Raw genomic sequence first — 22937 nt, forward strand, 5'->3', positions numbered from 1 at the left:
CACTGGCGGTAAAGACAGACAAATACTTCCCAACAACCGGTAAATAGGAAGGAATTATACAATAGATAATTCAGTGTTGTAATAATAGTTACACTCGTTTCTACATTCATAAGTAAAATAACTTCGGTCAAACAATGATGGCACGGAGTGAATAAGGCAAATTCTAAGGCATTATAAATACCAACATCAGCTGTTACGGAATAACCCGCATGTGTGCTAAAAGTACGTTCTAAGTGCATGCATAGTATGCGGCCCGCAGAATCTCTGCGATGTGACCACGCGACGTCTAACGTAGAGCGGGCGTTCATAGTGCGCATGCGCGGGGCCCCGCCTGCCTTATTGCCTGACGTCTGGCGGCCAACTTGTTATATTGCTTCCCGAAACACGGCGACGTCGAGCCGACCGCTGGCGTGACTCGGCCGGCCAAACTGTCACCCGCCCCCCGACCCTACTTAAAACTTTTATCACTGCCCCAAACTACATCCAACTGCTCTTCACGCAGCTACTACAGCGGGAGCTGCTCGTTTGCTGAAGCCTTCCCCAGTGTTCCCATACTACTTATTATTAGTTCTGCTGTTTTGATAGTGTCGAACAACAATCATCCGCAAGTAACTGTTACTTTCTATTATCTAAGGACAATGTGAACGTCCAAAGGAGATAAACACCTACTTGTATGCAATCCCCTAAGACGCTGTACAGTGAATGCCGGATGGAACTTTGCACTATTGTTAGTTATTCCTCGCCCTATTCGTTTCACGTACGAAGCCCGGGTGAACAATTTTGTTTCTTTTTTACACGCCCTAATCCATCTTCTCATTCACGTGACACATACACGGGATATAATATGATATATGCAATAGAAGTTTCCGTAGCCTACTTCGATTCTCTTTTTGTGCTCCAGAGCCACATTACATTTCTTGAACTATCTTACATTTCCTACATCTCGGTGTATTTTTATTTGAAGTAAACACGTCATTCAATTGACAATTAGCTAACGGCATTTCCTTTAACCTAATCACGCAATTTTACACAAAAATGTCCCATGTATTCATCTGTCAGGTCCACGTCTTGAATAAGTCGACATGTAACACTGTCCAATATTACCATCAAACGGAATAATATCGTACATTCACAACTGGTGCGATATACAGAACAAGCATGTGTTACACTATTTCATACAGAACATGGTATCAGTGAACTTAGGATATTGCGTCAGTTAACTTTAATATCGGATGCTGTTACATGTTTACATATACTGACGAACCAAAACGTTACAGCTACCTGCTTGACCCACCTCTGGAAATGCATTCTCGTTACGGTTCACAGATTTTCGAGCTGCGCATGAAACCCGTCCAAGTAAAAGTCTACTGTGTATGCTCTAAATAACTCTTTCCACTGTCGTGTAGACGGACGATTTGTTTGGAAGGACTTAACAAGAATCTGTCCAAGATGGGATAGTCGCTGTAGATCCTCTTGATTGAACCTTCGATCATCCTGATTCAGAAAGAGATCAATGATTTCAAACACACCTTTCATAAACCATCGTTCATGTGACAATTCATCAGGGGTAGACGAGGTTTCTGTTTGTTTCAGTCTCGCTGGTATTTTTCTTCCCCGTAAGATTAGCTTCTTGGAATCATCATTGGCGTTCTACAGCACATCATACGCTTTCGCAGTCCTAATATTCGCAAGAGTTGCTTTTAGAGCGTCTACAGAACATTTACCTCCGGTTGCTTTAAAATTTGGGTTCGTTAGGGATTTTGTCAATTCTTTGTATAGTTCAAACACTTCAACAGCAGCTGTCAAATAAAAAGTATTCTCAAACACTTAGAGGCGCTATCAAGACCACACGGAACTGAGCGTCTCTCGTCTTTAATTGAGCACTGTGCGTTCAGTGCTTCGGACACTGTCTTCTGAACCCGGTAATAATTATCTCTGATAAGTTTCAAAAATGGTACCCTTACAGTTCGTCGGTTTGAACACATTAGTACCAGCCGTTGAACTTTCGGGTTTGGAATCGTCTTTTCGACACCACCCTATAGCTTAACAAATGCGCATAAGTTTTTCATTTTTACGGATTCGAGAAATATATTTGAGAACTCTTTCACAGTTACAAACACATCCCAAAATGGATCACATCTTCATAAAACTCCCTGTAGTGCAAGTTCCAAAGAATGATTACTACAGTGGATGTAACAGCACTTTATCTGGTCTTGAAGAAGCTGCATCATCGAAACAATGAGCACGTCGAAATTCTATTAGTAACGAGTTTTATATGGAAGTAATTGATGACAGTTGCCAGTGTCGGTGCCCTGGAGTTCAGCTGGCTGTATATACTCAGAAAAAGTTCTTTTACTTAGAGCTTATCAGAGTTGATGACGCAACGAACGCTTACTATGAACTGCTCCTGGACAGCCAAGTCCGTCGTCCAGTCTGCCATAATTTCGTAAAGTGGAGAATTTTTATTTGCTACACAACGTCTCGCCGGATTACAGGAGTCATAATTTCGAGTATTTCGTCTTGTATTGCTGGCGGCGCCAACCAGTGTCGCGGCGCTACAGCCAGATCTTCAGTTTTGGCACGCCGTTCTTCTTCTCATTCACAGCCGTCACGAGGTTTCCAGTGATGGTTTCATGACCTCTAAGTGAGTTTCTTGTTCGATCCAGGAACTTGAGTTAACTGAGAAATACTAGTAAAACATTTATAGCTTTCTACTCATTCGCCAGCAGATGTCGTGCGAGTCGGCCGATCACATGTGTACTATTTTCTCATTGCTCTAAAACTGCGACAGACTCTCGATGAAAAAGACTACTGCCGTGTATTTTGAACTTTTCTGTGGTGTAATGAGATCGGCGATGCAGACACCTCTAAAGCCAGGGAAATTCTGCCCCAGAATGGCGTGTGCGAGACCCTTGGGCTACTTTCTGCCAATACCACGGCGAGCGCGGTATCAGGGGAGCTCATTTCGTACAAACATTCTTTATTCAATATGAACTTATACAAGAAGTTGTTGGCTTCCATACAAGAGGGTGTTGCGTGTGGTCATCCAGGCAGCAGAATGCTACCTCAGAGTAACTTCCAGCGGTGTGCTAGGCCCTGCGACAGCTGAAGTGTACATCAGGTAGTGCCACCTGTGGTGTCACCGCCAGACACCACACTTGCTAGGTGGTAGCCTTTAAAACGGCCGCGGTCCGCTAGTATACGACGGACCCACGTGTCGCCACTGCCAATGATTGCAGACCGAGCGCCGCCACACGGCAGGTCTAGAGACACTTCCTAGCACTCGCCCCAGTTGTACAGCCGACTTTGCTAGAGATGGTTCACTGACAAATTACGCTCTCATTTGCCGAGACGATAGTTAGCATAGCCTTCAGCTACATCATTTGCTACGACCTAGCAAGGCGCCATTATCATTTGCTATTTATCTTGTGATGCATGTACCGTCAGACCGATGTTCACCAATTATGAATTAAAGTTAAGTATTCCAGACGCTACGAACTATTTTTCTACTATAAAGACCTTGTCCTGTTCCAGACCTCACGCCATCCTGCGTGAGCTTAAACGCGTGCCCTTCGGCCTCCCGTCCTAGTGGATTGGCTGTCTTGCCAGTCCACAACACCACCAATTTCGCATTGTGGCAACTTTGAAAAGCAGGTCGGACGCGCATACGTCCTGTACCGAACCCAGGACAATTGGAGTCACCCAGAGGGCTGGACGAAGACGGCTAGAGGTCGTGTAAATTCGGTAGTACCGCCGTGAGACCCACAACGATCAGGTATAGTAGAGGCTCGTAGAGCACTAGCTAGCTGATTATTGTGCTTGGCGAGGTTGAAGTTGCTCAGCCCATATTGGACCGACAGCTGGTGTGGAAACTGTCATGGTGTGGAGTCGTAAGTCAAGGAACCGGTCAAGATACAAGTGCTACTAGTGGTTGGGCAGCGACCATTTATGGTTGCTGCTGAGACCAGCTATGTTGTGACAGCAGCCCACCTCCCATCACGTAGGTGGCTACAGAAGTGCGGCGTTGTGCCATGGCATGTGGAGATCGAGCCTACCGCTATGTCAAGCTGCTGTACTGCACAATGCTACGGCAGCAGTATTCAGGGGCCCTATTCTGTATAGTTCATATCGATCGGTGCAGTAGGTTACCCTCAGTAGTGACGTCATTTTCGGTTCTTTATCCTTAGGTGCTAATTCTGTAAGCTTCTGAGACCCGTTACCGATCGGTCCTCCCGCCGATTTTTCGACAACTGTAACAAGAGGTTTTAGGTTTCGGTATGGCCATTCTTTCGGTTCGGTGTGATTTATTTACATCTAGAATTTGTTATTTTAGACATATTGAGCAGTTTTAGCTTCGGATTTAGTGATTGTGTCACTGAATAATCACCAGGACGCATCTGGGAGGAAAGTGAGTTCATAATAGACTGTTTTCCTTTGTTAGAAATATGGTGTGCATTGTTGTTAATGTGAATGATTATAACATAAACAAAACAGTTTCGGTCAATATTCTCACAAAATACCTGTTATTTCTACGTAATCAAGAGCTTAAAAACCATTAAATTTCAAAAGGTTGGCACTGCTTACATATATCACTTGAGTGTTAGCTGAAATTATTAGTGACTTCGCGTTCTTTTTTCCACACATGGTTTACTTCTTAATTATAGAAATGCGTTTAAAACTTCTTAAGTAACAATGGAAAGGAATTTTGTGAAGCCTGATAGAGGAAACCTTTCAAAATTTCATGCACTTACGGCATAAGCCCGCATCATTCGGCAACGAAGTCGGCCTGCACCTCTCTGGATTGGAATAATGTGAAATAAGGCGCTGAGTACATGCGAGCTGTTAGTCAAGCGGCTAAGGCAATGAACTGCAGTGTCCAAGGCGATAGATTCGCATCCTGCTGGATACGAATTTCTTTTCTCCTTCTTTTTGTTTGTAACACATTCTGAGACTTAGTTAATCGTCAAAGTTCAGTATTTTTCTGAAATATTCGTTATTGTTTACACGTAAGAGCGCGCTTTCTCAGTAATGAATATCTTCGATTTTTTGTGACTTCCATATGTTTAAGAAATGAAAGATAAAATTGCAGTGGTGAAACAGCTGACAATGGCATTTACGTTTTTTCTTGTCACAAATAATGCACCATTTTTTTCTGAATATGTAGCGATTTCCGAATGTGTGATCAGACAGGAATCTAAGAGCACAACTTAAAGTACCGCGAATGAAACTAGCAGCAATCGTCTTTATACTCCTGCTTGTCACAAGTATTTATCTGCGATCGAATCGTTAACAATAGTAGAGAGAGATGAAAGATCCCCGCAATAATGTTTTTAGACTACACCACCACATGTGAAACATTTTGATTCATCACATGCATATTATAAACTATGACGAACTTCAATAGCTGCCCTCGCCTCTGGATTAGGCGTTTTATTAAATTTTGCTTTTAAGAACCAAATTGTTGATGTATCATATAAGGAAGTAGGCTACTTCATCATTCGGATTTCTAGCAGCAAGTTACAACCCCATTCTATGCATTTTCTTATTCTTTGAGACTCTCTTAAACAATTTTTGCGGTTTATGGAGGTTTTGAATCAACTAAGGAATGACAGAAAACAGAAAAAAGACGAATTTTTCGGGTGTTTCTATAGATGCATTTGTACAACGTGGTACTACACTCCATTCCTAACTCATATTCCGAAAAGTAAAATCCAAAACAAGACGTCGATGTGAATGAGAACAAAATGACACAATGTGACATTTATGACAGTTTTCGTAACACAGTTCTATTGTTATCATGCATTCGTGGAACAACATGGTCAGCGAAATTTAAACAGTATTACGTAGTCTAACCACATTTTTCAGTACTGTAAAGAACAGGGTGCCTGTGGCAGCCGCTAGACGCTTCGGGTTTGTGCCGCTGTGGCACTGCAGTGTGTATGTGCGGATCTCAAGCAGACTGTTTTTGATTGGTTGGCGCGAGGAGAACTGACAACAGCGTCTCGATTCGCTAGAACCGTTCGTCATCGATTCCGAAATGCTTATAGAATAATGTTGGAGCTCTTATTCAAAAACAGGACCGTTCGGTGCGCTCGCGTCAAAATGGCGGAAAGATACAGAAATGGGCCCCCGGCGCCCAGCAGCTGGATTCCGTAGGCAGCTCACTTGAATGCCCCTCGACAGGTTGCGAATTCTGGTTTGTGATTGTTGGCGCAACAGTGACTTTTCCAGTTACAGAAACGTCATTTTAAGAACCACCAATACGTGGTCTTTTATTGCTCACATTCATAAAATATCTAAGAATGTGTGTACAGAGCGATTTAAAGGGGAACGACCACATAAAACTAACTGCTGGTAAGGCAGATGTCAGACTGGGAAGAGTTTGCAGGAAATATTGAATATTGCTTCTCAGCCCGCTATTTGTACCAGAAAAGATTGGCAGAGGAAATATAGAAAACCCAAAAAAGAGGAGCACGTTTCGTCCGACGACCGTTTAATAAGTACAATCGCCATGGACATGCTCAGTCAATTCGACTGAGACTCTACATGAGAGGCGTTCTGTACCACAATTTGGTTCACTGTCCAAGTTCCGAGAGCGTGCGTTCCTAGAACAGTCAATATACTGCTTCCTAGATAAAATTACAGAGATTCGAGCTCACAGGGACACTAGCCAGCAGTTGTTCTTCCTGAGAGCCATCCACGATTGGTACAGGAAAAGAGGAGTGGGCAATGATACACAAAGAACCCTCCGCCATACACCAACAGGTGGCTTGTGGAGTGTAGGTGTAGGTGTATGGATAGACCTAATGAAGTCATAGCAGGGAACATTGTCACTTTTTTCTTTATGATGTAGCCACGTATGAGACACAAACCATTCCGCTTTATAAGATCTTCCATTCCTTCGTATGAACGTCTGACAAGACAGTACAAAATTTCGTTGGAGTTATAAGACGTTTAACGTTGTCTGACAGACACTAGCTTGAAGGATGCGACAAAGTGCTGTCCGTCTCTAATTGAATTTGCGGGGAATGGGCGCGGGCGGGAACAATATCTCCCCGCCCCCTTCCCCCAAGCCTTTGGAGTGGGAGGGAGACAAGTGCTACTCGCACCCCATTCCCCCTCCCCAAGTTTGACGTTTGACACGTCTTTACTAGAGAGAACAGTCCGATGAAGCGTCTTTTGAATAAACGGCGAAGTTCGATTGTTAGAACTGATGTATTTTTTAAGCATACTGATCCCATACATTTAATTAATTTCTTGAAAGTCCAGTGCCTACTACAAAATTTATCTCAAACCTGCATTACACACGGACTGAGAAAACGAGTGACGTGATTAAGTGGTTACGATACTGGCAGACGTGGTGTCCAAGTAGTTTCCTGAAACAAGAATCCTGAGATACGACTTACAGAAACTTTGAAAAAGTTCTGATATAGATATCTGGAATTGAGATTTGAACGCTGCGTCTCGCAATTACAACTGCTCAGCCTTAACCACAGCGTCACATAGGTGAGTGGCAATCCCAAAGAGAGAGCACCAAGCCGTCAGGAGCCCTGCAAGTGCTTGCACGTTTACAGCAGCTACAAACCCCCGTGTGGGAACAGCCAGCTGTGGGCCGCGCAGCTGCCGCTGGACCCAAATGCACGTCGCGGGCGGGCAGGCAGGCCTGCTGGAGGCTCTTGCGCCAGCCTCTTTGTGACTCGGCCTCTGCCTTAATTAGAGCCCCCAGCTTCCCAGCTCTCAAACACTTCCTCTCACTCTGCCAGCCGCCTTCTTGTGCTTCTCAATCCGCTCGGATTTCTCTTCTCTGCAGGTACAACACACGTTTGCTCGCTTCATATGGTTGCATCCTCTCTCTCTACCACCCCCTCCCACCCCCCTGCAACCACTGGTTAACTAAACGCTAGCAATATTCCATTTCACTCAACAACATCTGTGCTTCTTGTGTTAAGGGCGGTGGGGCACGAACACTATGTTCCGTCATAATCATGAGTTTACGTAAAATTTCACTGGGAATTAAATCAACTGGTCCAATTAATCTTCAGTCTTACACACGTAACTCTCCCTTGCTGCTCTATAGTTTTTAGTTGGTTAATTGCCACGTAATTAATCCTAATAATGAAGTCATATTTCAGATGAACGTATTATTTTTCTTATCTATTAACTCCACCTCATTCATGTATGTGTAAAATATGTTTAATCTTGAGATGCAGGCTACGCCGTAGTGCGTTCATTAAGTTTATTTTCAAGTCCGACGAAAATAATGGCGCAGCACTCAAAGAGGACCTTCAACAGCACTCTAGCAGTCAAACAAAAGGTTTTATTTAAATTTAATACAAAATTCCTTCTCCAGTTATTGCATACTTGAGACAACACTATCTCCAATAGCCTGTTTGTCCATGAAACAAAAAAAAAAAAATGGTTCAAATGGCTCTGAGCACTATGGGACTTAACTTCTGAGGTCATCAGTCCCCTAGAACTTAGAACTACTTAAACCTAACTAACCTAAGGACACCACACACATGCATGCCCGCGGCAGGATTCGAACCTGCGACCGTAGCGGTCGCGTGGTTCCAGACTGTAGCGCCTAGAACCGCTCGGCCACTCCGGCCGGCTGTCCATGAAACCTTAAAAACAATACCAAAGCGAGATGCTTAATAACACACTGTATAGCTGACAGTAGCGCCGTACGCAACGCATTCCGAAAATGGAAAATAAAGCTTATGGCATGTAAAAAAACCTGCACACAAAATTTTAGTCCATTTAGTGGAGGAGATAAAAAGAAATATTTTTTATACAGGTGTCCGTTTCCCCGCTGGGAGTCCATGACGGTTTTCATGCTAGTTAACTCCCTAAGACTATGTTTCAACTGAAGTGTGATGAATATTCATTTGGACATTCTGATGAAAATGTAATTCATTTAAATTGATGCACAACCGGCGTCGACGTTCTAATGACCGTCTGCCAAGCTCAAAACAACCAAGTGGTCCACGGATAATGGCTGCAGCTCCCGCCAAATTGGCAACCAGCTCTTCTGGAGTGTCCGTCGGTGTCTCGTACGCCAAACGATTCATCTCCCTCGCCCCCCCCCCCCCCCGACACAAACACACACAAAACCCATAGGAGCGAGGCCCAGAGACCGCTGTGGTCACAGTACCGGCACACCCCTTTCAAGCTAACAATTGGGGAAAACGTTGGCAAAATATTCTCTGACATCAACGCCAAGTGTTGCGCGGCCCGTCGTGCTGGAGCCATAAACGTTGCCTGCGGGACATTCTTCAATATTTCAGGTAGTACTTCACGGAGAAAGAAAGGATACTTTCCTCCACCGAGCTTGTTACGAAGAAGATACGGCCCAGTCAGACGACAGTCAACAGTGCATCCACACGTTTATGGAAAATCTTTGTTGATGGTGGAATACATGAGTTGCCTACGGATTTTCCAACTACCAGACATGGCTATGGTAGCTGTTGAATTTCCCTTCCCTTTAAAGGCAGCCTCCTCAGAAAACAAAACACAGGGTTATTTACGGAACTTACCCTCCCAATCAGTAAAATGTAATCGTGCTTCAAGTCACATTCTAACGTCAATTTGCTGCATACAAAGCAGTCGAAACTGTGGCATCGACGTTCGATACCACACTTGCTACGGGTTGCAGTTATCGACCGCGGTCCGCACTAGTATCGCTGGACCCGCGAGTCGAGAAGCTCCGCTTGCAACAAGTCTCCAGCGTGAGCTTGGCCACTCTTGCTCGGGACGTCAAGTAGGAAAGTAGTATAGCCTGCAGCTGATAGGAAGCAACCTCTAACAAGGCGCTTAGTTAAAGTATGGCCTATGTGATGCCTCTATAGCTCTCTGTTTGTAATTATACCCCTCCTGACTATGAAGTCTCCTGTACCACCAGTTAAGTACAATATATTATTTTTTTTACCAACGACATCTAATTATTTTAGTCACTGTACACCCAGACGATGCAGCCAGCTCCTTATCGACATCGTTGACAAACTTGCTGTATATGCAAAGAAGAGATTTGTATGTTTCTATTTAGCATTGGCCACAAGTCATTCACATTGGCGACGATTCGTTCGTCGTCATCATAACCAAAATAACTGTAAATGTTGGCCTAAGGAAGTTTAGCTTCGCACCCCAAGCGGGAAAACTGTGCACCTGTGACATTTTCGTCACATAACCAAAGTGTTCCTTCTCACTTCGTCTAGTAACTCCACAAATTTATGAACATAATTTTTTTTTTACAGCCTGTATGCAGTGAAATAAGTTCGACGAACGAGCTAATGAGAAAGAGACTGTACTACAGTAGATTATCCATTACACACGTAGAGCCTTCGAAGAGTCTGCGTGCCGAGCGGTCTAGGGCGCTACAGTCATGGACTGTGCGGCTGGTCCCGGCGGGGGTTCGAGTCCTCCCTTGGGCATGGGTGTGTGTGTTTGTCCTTAGGATAATTTAGGTTAAGTAGTATGTGAGCTTAGGGACTGATGACATTAGCAGTTAAGTCCCATAAGATTTCACACACATTTGAACATTTTTTGGACAGTCTGCGTGCCTACAGAGCGATTTAACAGTGATGTGGTATGAACATCAGAGGTACCTACGTGAGCCCGAAGCGGCTTCATGGGTCACAATGGGCGAAAACAAACTATCTTCATAGCCTGCGAAATTAATAATGTTTATTTTCAGTGCCGGGTTTCAAAATAACAAAGCAAATTAATAGATTACTCTTCTAACACCACCACAAAAAACTTCACTTAACCCTGTTTCTTTCTTCCAGATTACTACTAAAACATCCTGATTGCGGGCGCCTGTCCTCATTGCACTATTTACACTGTCTTCCTGAGCACTAAAAGCTTTTGTGTATTGCAAGCCAGACAAGCGTACACGTTTTAGGTTAGAATCAAAATAATTATCTGTTTTGCAGTATGCCATTACTCTACTGGAGTTGAGAAATATTTTGCGCAGTTGAGTTGTTCAAACACAACAGTGTGGCGCATAGCTGATTAGTGGTTAGCAGTTTCATATAACAGCTGTGCTATAAGGTCCAGAAATGGAATTCTGCAATATTTTTAGGCGTTTTACAGATGTTCTCGTTTACAGTCAAATGGCGGGAGCATCATTCAAAAAAATTATGACTGTAGCTACAGCCAAAATAAAAATTCTACTTATGATTGCGCTGAAATACTAAACACTTGTACATACAAGCATCCCATTTTAGTTGGCAGCGGGGCATCTACGAAATGTTTTTATCTTGAGTAGTAATCATAAGCCAATCATAAAATAAATCTCCAATGTGCTTTCAAAACCTTCTTAGCAACGAGGTTGAAGTCGCCAATTATTTATTTAATTGTAACTATGTTTTCTTTTTTTTTTTTTTGTTCCTAAATAACAGTTCTCGAATAATAAATCAGAACGCAGTTGTTTTGTACTCCTGAAAAATTATAACAAGTTTGTTTGGGTGCTTATCATCCGCAGCAAGATCAGAAATATTCGTTATGTAAATGAAAACCACATTTTCTTGCTGCAATGTATTTTATTTGTGCCAGACGCGTTTCGTCTTTTACTTTAAGGCATCTTCAGTAGAATCTGCAATGATACAGTTTTGTTTTGACATGCGCTATTTGTGGAGTATAAAAGAATTTAAGTCCTGTTTTGTACGCAAATGAGTATTTACTTACAATTATTCGAGGTTTTAACTGGCATCTGCTTTTCCTGTAATATAGTCACATGCTGGAGGTCGCACTATGATTTCGCTTACGAAATGTAAGTTCATTTTCACGTTAGTGAATAAGTGACATTATAGTGAGACCTCCAGCACGAGACCAGATGAAGGAAAACACAGATGCCAGCCGAACACTCAAATAACTGTAAGTAATCATTTATTTACGTATAAAAACGAGACGTTAATTGTTTTATAACACACAAATATTGCGTATCAAATCAAAACTGTGACACTCTACACTCCGATGAACATGCCTTAAAAAAAAAAAAAAAAAAAAAAAAAAAAAAGGCGAAACATGAGTGGAACAAATAAAATACACTGCAACAAGGAAATGGTGGTTTTAATTTACAAGACGATTTAAAATTATCGTTCTTCTATTGCTTTTGAACGGGTTGAACAGCGCTCGACCACCTCGTGTAAGAAATTCTCAAAGCAAATTAGCGTCACCGAGATAAGAGATAGTTGATGAATTGTATACCATCCTTCAGAGCAGAATCGTTGACTGTCTAAATCAAGTTTGTGGTGAGTACCTCACCAAAGCTCATTTAAAGCATGTTCCATGTGAAACACTGACAATGTCGAATCCGCGTTTATTCCTTAATCTTTTCCGTTGTGCAATATATTTATGTACATTACATAAATTTAAAAATAACAAGCCACTTGAATCTTGAAAAATGCCATCAAAATATAACTAGTCTGATACCTGTTCCACACACTTTATTCAAATTCTCCGCAGCATGATTCACAATTGAAGGGCTCGGGGGAACACAATGGTAAGCGCCACTGTCGTATATTTTGAGTTAATCGGCAACCGACGCTACCTAAGAGCAACACAATATATCAGGAAAAAGTTCAAATTTCATTCAACATGTCACGGCGATACTCCACTATAAACACCAGTGGCTGCTTGCTGCGGGGACATACACAGAAGAGTAGAAGAATAGATCTGCTCGGATGAGGTTTAGATGAACCTCACAACGAAAGTTTAGGCTGAGGAGGTGTGATACAGGCAGTGAGAATATCTCTCTGTCAGGAAAAACTGTAGATATAAGAAAGCTGAAGGGTTTAACTGCCAGTGTCCTCTTAAACGTCTTGAAAAAGTAGGTGAAAGGAATGGAGGCAAATTTTCAAAACAATACGGGAAATTGGTGACTTTGATGTTCTAAGGCATGTCTGCTGGAGGAAGATGACTTCAGAATACCAGTCATATTTATTCACCTGCGAGATATTTTGTTGTAATCATCATCATCATCAGTTATCTGCTATATTAGCAGGTCCTTTGCCTCTCCATTTTCTGCGATCCATTGCTTCCTTCTTAAGGCTGCTGTATGTTGTACTGTCCATCATGTCATCCAGTATCTGGAATCTCTTCCTTCCTCGCTTCCTTTTCCCTTCTACATAACCTTCTAAAACTGTTTTTATCAGTCCGTCATTCTTTCTTAATATATGCCCAATCCAATTTCTTTTTCTTCTCTTTATTACATCTAATAACTGTCTTTTCTCTCCCACTCTTCTCAGTACCTCTTCATTTTTTACTCTGTCCATCCAACTTATTCTTTCCATCTTCCGCCATGTCCAGATCTCAAAAGCCTCCAGCCTTTCTCTGTCTTTTTTCCTCATAGTCCATGTTTCAGCGCCATATAGAAGAACACTCCATACAAGACATTTTATGAGTCTCTTTCTGAGTTCTCTGTCCAGACCGCTGCAGAAGATTCTCCTTTTCTTATAAAACGCCTCTTTTGCCATTGCTATCCTTGTTTTAATTTCTGTGGTGCACTTCCAGTCGGTGTCTATCCTGCTTCCAAGATACTTAAAATTTTGCACCTGTTCTAGTGTTTCTCCATTCAGCACAATTTTTATTTCCTTATTTCCTCCTATTGCCAATACTTTTGTTTTACTTGTGTTAATTTTCATTCCATATTTTTTTCCGTTAGTTGCAATGGTGTCCACCAAATCCTGTAATTCTTTTTCCCCTGTGGTTAGAAGGACCATGTCATCAGCAAATCTCAAGCATCCTACTCTTCTTCCTCCAATTTCTACTCCTTTGTCATCTAATGAGCATTGGTCAATCACATTTTCCAAGTACATGTTGAAAAGAGTAGGTGATAAACAGCATCCTTGTCTTACTCCTTTCCCTAGTCTGATCCAGTTTGTACTTTCTCCTCTCACTTTAACTGAAACTTTTTGATTAAGGTATAATGAGTTTATAAGTCTTCTGGTTTTCCAGTCCACTCTCTTTTCCCTCATAATAGTCACCAGCTTGTCCCAAACCACATTGTCAAATGCCTTTTCTAAATCGATGAAGCACATATATAGGTCTCTTCCTTTTTGTTGTAATATCCTGAGCAAAGTGAAGTTTCAGGAAAAGTGGAAGGCGAAACTCAGGTCTTACTCTTTGATTAAATACGAAGGACCCAGACTCACTGAGAAACAGTGAGATTACATCCCTCGCGACCATCGTTGATTTTTCTTGTCTCTACAAGCAAAACAATGGATACATCTGTTATGTGAGAGGTGAGTGATTAAGTGCTTTCAAGTAACGAGCTATACAGTGAAATCCCCTAGTAAGTCTGTGTAAATGTTCTCACATGATTATAATCATTATGTTTTGTTGTTAGCGTATGTGATTCGAAAATGAAATAATAAGCAACCAATTGCATATAAGAAATTTAATCTTTCCTCAGAAGGCAACTGGTTGCTTATACTACAGTTGCTGAAGAGGGACAAAATACTAAATATGTGATTCGGATAACGTAATGGTGTCTCCACTACACGAATGTGTTTATTTTTTATATTAAACGTGTTGCAGTCTCTTCCCTGTTGTTTTTACGTCTGTATGGAAGAATATAGATGTTCACAGCCATCTAGAACAAAATTTATGTTAGAATAAAATTATTCACATTTGTGGATCAATTGCAAACCCAAATCTTCTGTATCTCCAAAATCCCATTTTGACAATTTCCATTTATTACAAGATTTCGTGCGATCGTGAGAGGCTGACATGGTTTCTGTCTATTCAGTTGCCTGACATAATGAAAACTACAGCGACACGATTCTAAGTGGAAGATATACGACAAAAAATTTGTATATAGCAACCATTTCACTAGTGACTTTTTTGTTCATTTCACTAATGACATTGTTTTAGTGTTGCTAATGGAAGCTGTTGGTTTACCTACTGACAAGTCGTTATTATTGCGAAAAGGGAAAAACGAAATCAGATTGTCTGCAAATGTCCAAAGCCTTGTCGCTCATACATGAACGCATATATATAAACAACCCGCAGAAGAGTATACATCCAGACTCGCATGATGGCACGTAATAATGTACTGCACACACGTGTCGGTAAACGTGTGGAGACCTGCGTGCGACCACTTCTCGTGGGTTGGCGCGCTGCGCGGACTCGGGGCCGTTTAATTTACTCGCGGCGCGCACGCTGTTTGCCCGGCGGCTATCCTGGGGACGGACGCCGGAGGTGTGTTCCCATCCGCAACTTGGCTGATAAATCGGCTTTACTGTGTAATAAAAGTCCATTGTCTCGCCGCAGCATCCTACTCAGTGCCGCTCTCCAGCCGCACAAGTTTCACTCCGGCTCATCGAACATCCGGGGCCCCGCGTTACGCTCGTAGAACCTGCGTTGTACAAAACCTCCGGGGCAGTTTTTTGAGCTGTAGTTCCACGTCAGCAAACTGCACCCTAGGGCAGCATGTAACTACACTGCCCTTCAATACGCTCGTAGAACCTGCGTTGTACAAAACCTCCGGGGCAGTTTTTTGAGCTGTAGTTCCACGTCAGCAAACTGCACCCTAGGGCAGCATGTAACTAAGTTATGCATTGCAACGCAGAAGCGAAACTACAAAGACTCTACACTACTTAATGCCTAGCACTGAATTAGACCGAAGAATCATAAGGAAGCCGGCCGCTGTGGCCGAGCGGTTCTAGGCGCTTCAGTCCGGAACCGCGCGACTGCTACGGTCGCAGGTTCGAATCCTGCCTCGGGCATGGATGTGTGTGATGTCCTTAGGTTAGTTAGGTTTAAGTAGTTCTAAGTCTAGGGGTCTGATGACCTCAGATGTTAAGTCCCAACCATTTGAACCATTTTTGAATCATAAGGAAAATTTTAGACCGAATAAAAATCAAAGTAGCTTAGAAAATAGGAAGTATTGATGAAATACTGAGTTAGTCATGAGTACAGAGTGCTTATATTAAAAATTTCGCTACTTGAGCCAGTGCAGACGGAAAACTATTTACCGTATGGGCATCCAACTTTATAGGAATGATGTTCAGATTGCGCGCTGCAGGATTTGCGTTGTTAGTAGTGTTAGTGCCACGACTTGCCGTTAGGAGCCGGTACTAGATTGCAAACAGTCAACATGGGTCTCGACATGGTGAGCAGGGCTTCACTCTTATAGCTGTTTTGTGAAAACAACAGCAATAGTGCTGCTGTTCTTCGCAAGTATCGATGCATTAAATGATTACGGAGAGGTCCTCTTTCTGGATATTGGTTGAAGAACATGGTTCGGAAGTTCGAACTAATTGGCTATTTGGGAAGTGCTCCTGGGTGAGGCCCATGGTCAGTTGCGCCATAAATGGTTGAAGTTACTGTTGCTATACATAAGAATGTTGAACGTATGTGCGATCTTCACGCAGTGCACGAGCTGTGTCACGACAGCTGGACATTCGATGTTGCACGTCCCACCTGAGATATCTCGAGGAGCAGCAGACCAAACCCTGGTGCGGCTCCACGCTGTCCTGAATACAGGTGGTCATCGCACTGAGAAATGTTTGTACGGTGGAACGTAAACATGGTAGGTAACGACGCAATTGACAAATGTTATCGTCTCATGTGGAAATTGTGTTTCTTTCAATGGTTTATTCGTTATTTCTCTTCCGTAGGTCCTTATAAATGTTTCCAAAAAGTTTCATTGTCCTACGATCACTCGTTTTTCATGGGGGCCCTTTCAAGTAGCGGAAGTTTAATCGTAATCACACTGTACCTCAGAGATATCGGACGACGACTATATGAACATTACAAATTACACAGGAAACAGACACATATCAGTGGATAGCGTATCTCTCAAGCTTTTTGATTCAAATTACAGATGCCTTTATGTGGACACTGTTTGTTATGCAGCAAATGTCAATACTAGCAACAGTTCACTAAAGTGACACGGATTGCCTGGGAAGGTGCGGCAGTAGCCCGCTTTGAAAATCTGTTCACCGGGTTGGCTATCTGCAGAAGCGAACTAATTCCATGAGACAATACCGAGCGAATGATTTGTCTACACGGTATGAAACGTCTACCCCCTAGTGCAACTACGCCACGTCGCGTGCTACGAACCAAAACTTGGAGAGATGTCCTAAAAAAAAATGTTCAAATGTGTGTGAAAACTTATGGGACTTAACTGCTAAGGTCATCAGTCCCTAAGCTTACACACTACTTAACCTAAATTATCCTAAGGACAAACACACACACCCATGCCCGAGGGAGGACTCGAACTTCCACCGGGATCAGCCGCTCAGTCCATGACTGCAGCGCCCTAGACCGCTCGGCTAATCCCGCGCAGCAGAGAGATGTCCTAGTCACCTTCTCAAACCATGGAGGTACTTATGAATAATGTTGTATATGAAGGTATAGGAAAAAATAATGGAAACAATAAGGAGAAGAAGACTAATATTTTGGGTCGTTTATTCAAGATGAATGACAATAAGCTGACAAAACAAATCTTGCAGCATTTCTAGGAACAGAAATTAATAACAAGCTGTTCCAGAAGTACAAAAAAGATTTAGAAATATACGACATAAAAGCAGAAGGAGCAGCAAGACATTTGCAGAAATGTGTTAAATTTAGAATGATTTCAAGGCAAAAGCAGAAAGAAAGAAACGAAGGAAGATTAGAGTTTAACGTCGCATCGACAGCGCGATCATTTAGAGACCTAGCACAAGCTGGAATTACTGAAGGATGTGGAAGGATATCGGCCGTGCTGTTTCCAAAGGAACCATCCCAGCGTTTGTTTGGAGCGATTTATCGATATGACGGAAAATCTAAAACTGGGTGGCGTGACGGGGGATTGCAATCGTCGTCCTCCCGAATGGGAGTCCAGTGTGCTAAGCACTGCTGCGCCGCCTCGCTCGGTACGGTAGAAGCCAGAGGATTCATAGGTATGGAGTGGTCTCAGGAAAGAAAAAGACAGATATGGTGAAAAGGTAACAACACTGCAGAGAATCAAACGAATAAATGAGAAGGAATTTAATTTCTCACTTACCCCCTGGTTGGCCAAAGAAGAGAGGGAGAGAGAGAGAGAGAGAGAGAGAGAGAGAGAGAGAGAGCCTGCAACCCTGCTAAACAGATTCTGTAGTGAGTTTGAACTGTAGTACACAACTGCGAACTTTGTACCTGCCATCACAATATTGATCGTTACGCTGGTCTGGTGGTTATTCTCATTAGAAGTTCACGTTTAGGTTACACTGTAAATATCTGTTTTTTTTACTTTTGTAGTTCTTGTAATTGTAACCTTACAACATTTCCTTTTATTTTTTTGAGGGAGTTGTCCTACATCACAACATGCAAACTAATACTGTCTTGTATTTCTGAAGAAAGGAACTGGACCACAAGATATTCGGTAACCACATACGCTCAGTACAAATTCACGTGTGGTTAGTTTTATAAGACCGTTGAATTTTTACTTTAAGTTTGGCAGCGAGCTTCAGAAAAAGTAACTTGATGATATAAGCCAAAGTGTCAGTTATATTGCTCAACTTCGTCTAGGACAGCCGTCGGCAACTCGCGGACCGTGGTCCAGGTCCGGACCGCGGATGGTCAAAAAGTGGCCCGCCTACAATATTTTGGAAGTATAAATTACGAACTCAAATTGTTTAAAAATATTTTTCTGTAGATCACAAATCATTTGAGCACCACTGTTATAATATTTCCTAGAAGACTAAAATTAACGGCTGAGTAATTAGAATTCTTAATGGTTAGTTATAGATAGATTAAATGCATGGTTGCTATGCTGTGCAGCGCAGGACGTGCGCTGAAAAGCAGGGGAGGATGAGAGCAGGCTGGCCGGCCGGCGCAGCGTGTGTGTCGGTCCACGTAAAAGTTCTGCTCATACTAATGCAACACGAGAATTTTATTTACTGAACAAGGAAATTTTAAAAATCGATTTTAGACTCTGGCAACCTCTGAAACCTCTATTAAATCAGAGAAGGTGTATTCATTTAAAAACCATTTTCTGTGCTCGTAACTAGAACGACAGCTTAAAGCTACTTTATGACACTTCGTCTGTAGTTGCGTTTTCGTACGGAGCGTTTCTTTTGCACCGATATGGATCCTAAAAAGCGTAAAGTTGGTAGTGAAAATAGGAAGTTTCTGACTGAGTGGACTGAACAATATTGTTTACGCTGCCTGATAGACGTGGACCTTTTCCAATTTGCCTCATATGCAACAGACCTGTCGCTTTTGTTAAAAGTGCCAATATAAAGCGACACTACAAAACAACTCATCAGCAGTTCCGTAACAAATTTCCTCTAGGTAGTGGCTCTGAGCACTATGCGACTTAACTTTTTCTGAGGTCATCAGTCGCCTAGAACTTAGAACTAATTAAACCTAACTAACCTAAGGACATCACACACATCCACGCCCGAGGCAGGATTCGAACCTGCGACCGTAGCGGTCGCTCGGCTCCAGACTGTAGCGCCTAGAACCGCACGGCCACAGCGGCCGGCTCCTCTAGGTAGTAATGCTCGTCAATAAAAACTCCAGGCATATCTAGAGCTTCTTATAAAAAAAAAGTACGGCCTTCCTAGTTCGCTCTACGAGCGAACAAGAAAAATCTGCAGAAGCAGCGATGCGTGTGTGCTGGACGCTTAATAAACACCACAAGCAATTTTCAAACTCTGAGATAGTACAAAAAATATATGCTGGAAATGGCCATGGCACTTTTTGAAGAGAAGAAGGATGTTTCTGCCGCAGTTCAAGGTATTCCACATTCCATTATCGGCAATAAGTAATACAAGGAGAACCGAAAAATTGGCAGGTGCCAATAAAGATAGTCTGCTCGAACTTCTGCCGAAGACGCCTTGCTACGCCATAGAACTAGGTGAATCATGCAACGTTGCTGATGAAGAACAAATGTCCATTTTCCTGAGATTTTTGGAAAATGAAAGTAAAGAATTTATGGAAAAACTGCTAACAATATTGCCTTTGAAAGGCAAGACGCGCGGAGAATATTTATTTAGGCTTTCGATGACTTCATGACAAAATCGTACATTAGTTACAATATAATGGTGTCTTTCAACTGACGGGGCTGCAGCGATGAACGGCAAAGAAAAGCGACTAGTAAAGTGAATCAAAAATAAGAATGCTGGGCTACTATCTTATCAGTGCATAATTTACTAGGCAGCCCTTTGTGTAAAACTGACTAACAAAGAAAAAAATTGACAGGTTCATCATGTTGATTAGTTTTATAAGGTGTCTTTATGTTCTTCAGCACAGACAGTTCAAAGAGTTTCTTTCTGAGTGTGATTCGGAGCATTCTGACTTAGTGCAGTACAATAACGTTCGTTGGCTAAAAGAAGGTCAAGTGATTGAACACTTTTGGGAAATAAAAGAAGTAGTATCATCCTTCTTAGAAAACTTGGATTCACAACAAGCAAGAAACCTTTTCGAGTTCCTAGTAAACGAATGCAGTATGCTAGCTGCGGCTTTTTTGAAAGACATTCTGAAACATTTAAATGCGCTCAATACCGAGTTACAAGGAAATGGGAAATTAATATATGATCTGATGCAAAATGTGTCTTCTTTCCGTCGAAAGCTGGGTATCTTTGAAAAAGACATGGGAAGTCACGAATTTTTTTTACTTTCCAACAATTTTTCAATACAAAAATAATTCTGAAATAATATATAACAAACTATATATAACCTTAGTTGGTTTCATTACCGCAATCGAGGCTGATAGTTTCTTATATATTAGATTATCACGATTGCTGACTGGGCTGCAACGTTGAAGTACAAAAATTCTGAAATAGACATTTCAGTATTCTCAAATTTTATGTCACATCTTAAGAAGGGATTTGCGGCAAGGTTCTAACGTAAGACTTTCCAGAGATAGATAAGCTGTCACGATTCTTAAAATCTCCTTTTGAAGTTTCTCCAGCGGCAGAATGGACGGACTTGGCTGCGAAATTGTTCTGCCTTTCAAAGCCTTTCCTCCAAATGGAGCTAATACACTCGCAGCAAGACATTTTCTTGCAAACGTATAAAACTGCATCTGCTGAAGAATTTTGCAGTAAACACGTCCCAGAAAAATATGAAAATTGCAAAAAATTAGCCATATACCTGGCTACTATGTTTGGCTCCTCAAGTATCTGTGAATTCATTTTCAAAAATGAATTTTTTTTAAGAAAAAGTATCGTTCAAGATTATCGGCCGCCCACCTTGAAGACATTATTCGCACATGCTGCTCCCCACGTGAACCTAACTTTAAGAAACTGGCTCAAGACCGCGAAAGTAATTTCTCCTATTGATTTTATAATACAAATAGGCCTATCTATTGTATTTCATATTATTTTGCGAGTGAAAATTAGTCAGTAATATGAGGTTTGTCCTTTGATCCTCATAACAATTTTCAAAAGGCTATTTTTGCCACGTACCACAGGGAACAGATGGTGTTTGTGTGTACTTACTTATCTGCAGGCTGAGGCAGAAGACCGCAGAGGACGCCATCCGGCAGTCACGTGACCAGCTGCGCCCGAGCGCCCGTCATCGTCAAGACAGCCTAGAAGGGAGAACAAGACACACTGAAAATTACAGGCCACACATCGCCACCTCTTCCTGTTTGCAAACACATCAGCACACATACAAAATCTCTACGAGAGAACGATGTGTCAACCTTGCTGACTGGGCGATCGTGGGTAATGGCTATCGCTTGCGCAGCGAAACGTCTGTAGAAAAACTTTTCTTTTATAGCCAGGAGACCGTAATCAGTCAGTATTCAGGAACTAACATTCAGCATAGTCAACGTCTGTAACTGAGCTTAGCGGCAAAAACTAGACAGTAATACGGAGTGTCTATAAACGTTTATCCTGATTTCAAGATTAAGTATTAATTATATCTGTCGTGGTACCGTTTGCTTTTTGTTACAGGTCTACTAGGAAAGTCATGAAATTTCCGTACAGCTGTGTCTCATTCAAAACTTCCCTCACATGGAGCGCTGTGTGAGCTGTATTGTAAACCCCCCCCCCGAGAAACTCAATGTGCTGTGTGGCCAACAGAAACCAAATCACCGATTGCTGTACAGCGAAAGTGGGATCCATTACGGCAAGAAAGCACTTGATGTCACGTTAATCGGAACATGGACGGAAACTTTTTTAACAACGGGGTGGGTTCAGAAACGAACAAGCACGGGTGACCACTATTTCGGAGGGGACCGTGCAGGTAGTTCATACCGCATTCACGGGGCCGCCACAGATATCGAATAGACAACCTTCGCCTAAGCTTCAAGTGCCAAAGAGTGCAGTGCATAAAGTGTTTCACAAACGTCTTAAATTGTATGCCCACAAGATCCAAATTGTTCAGGCACAACTACCAAATCATCGCCCTACACGTGAGCATGTTGCAGTGGACATGCTGAACCGCTTGGACGAGGGCAATGATTTTTTGAAGCGTGAGTGTTTTTCCGATGAGCCTACATTTCATGTTTGTGGCTCAGTTAACCGCCATAATGTCCGGAACTGGGGATCACACGATTCTCATATCGTACGGGAATACATTCGGGACAGTTACAGGATAATGTGTGGTGAGGTTACGGTATGATCGAGTGATTGACGCATTTTTCTTTCTCGAAAGCAATGTAGGTGGGTATGTTTATCTAGACATGTTCGTGAATTATGCCTTCCCCAGATACAGGACATGCATAACGCTATCATCTTTCAGCAATATGACACTCCCCATTACTGGGCTCTAGAAGTCTGCAATATTCTGAATGAAACATATTCCAACAGGTGGCTTGGCATACACGGCCCAGTTCCATGGCCGCCGAGATCACCTGACATTACCCCCTTGGATTTCTTTCTTTGCGGGTATGTGAAAGAAATTAGTACAAAGCAGCAGTTCCTGATATTGTAACACTGCAACGACACTTCAGAGATCCCACTGCCACAATCACACCACACATGTTGCAGAAGTGTGGCAAGAGACTGAATACCGGC

At 42.4% G+C, this 22937-nt stretch overlaps 1 protein-coding gene across 1 annotated transcript in view; it reads right to left on the bottom strand.

The window, feature by feature from the left end:
• LOC126174755 (calmodulin-binding transcription activator 1) overlaps nucleotides 1-22937 on the bottom strand; it is a 1816127-nt gene that overhangs the window by 1231434 nt on the left and 561756 nt on the right. Inside the window, exon 3 of the mRNA XM_049921082.1 lies at nucleotides 21414-21505. Within this exon, the coding sequence (XP_049777039.1) occupies nucleotides 21414-21453 (40 nt within the window). The 5' untranslated portion in view covers nucleotides 21454-21505. The remainder of the gene's footprint in view (nucleotides 1-21413; nucleotides 21506-22937) is intronic.

The sequence above is a fragment of the Schistocerca cancellata genome, chromosome 3, assembly GCF_023864275.1.
Source record: "Schistocerca cancellata isolate TAMUIC-IGC-003103 chromosome 3, iqSchCanc2.1, whole genome shotgun sequence".
NCBI classification, from domain to species: domain Eukaryota; kingdom Metazoa; phylum Arthropoda; class Insecta; order Orthoptera; family Acrididae; genus Schistocerca; species Schistocerca cancellata.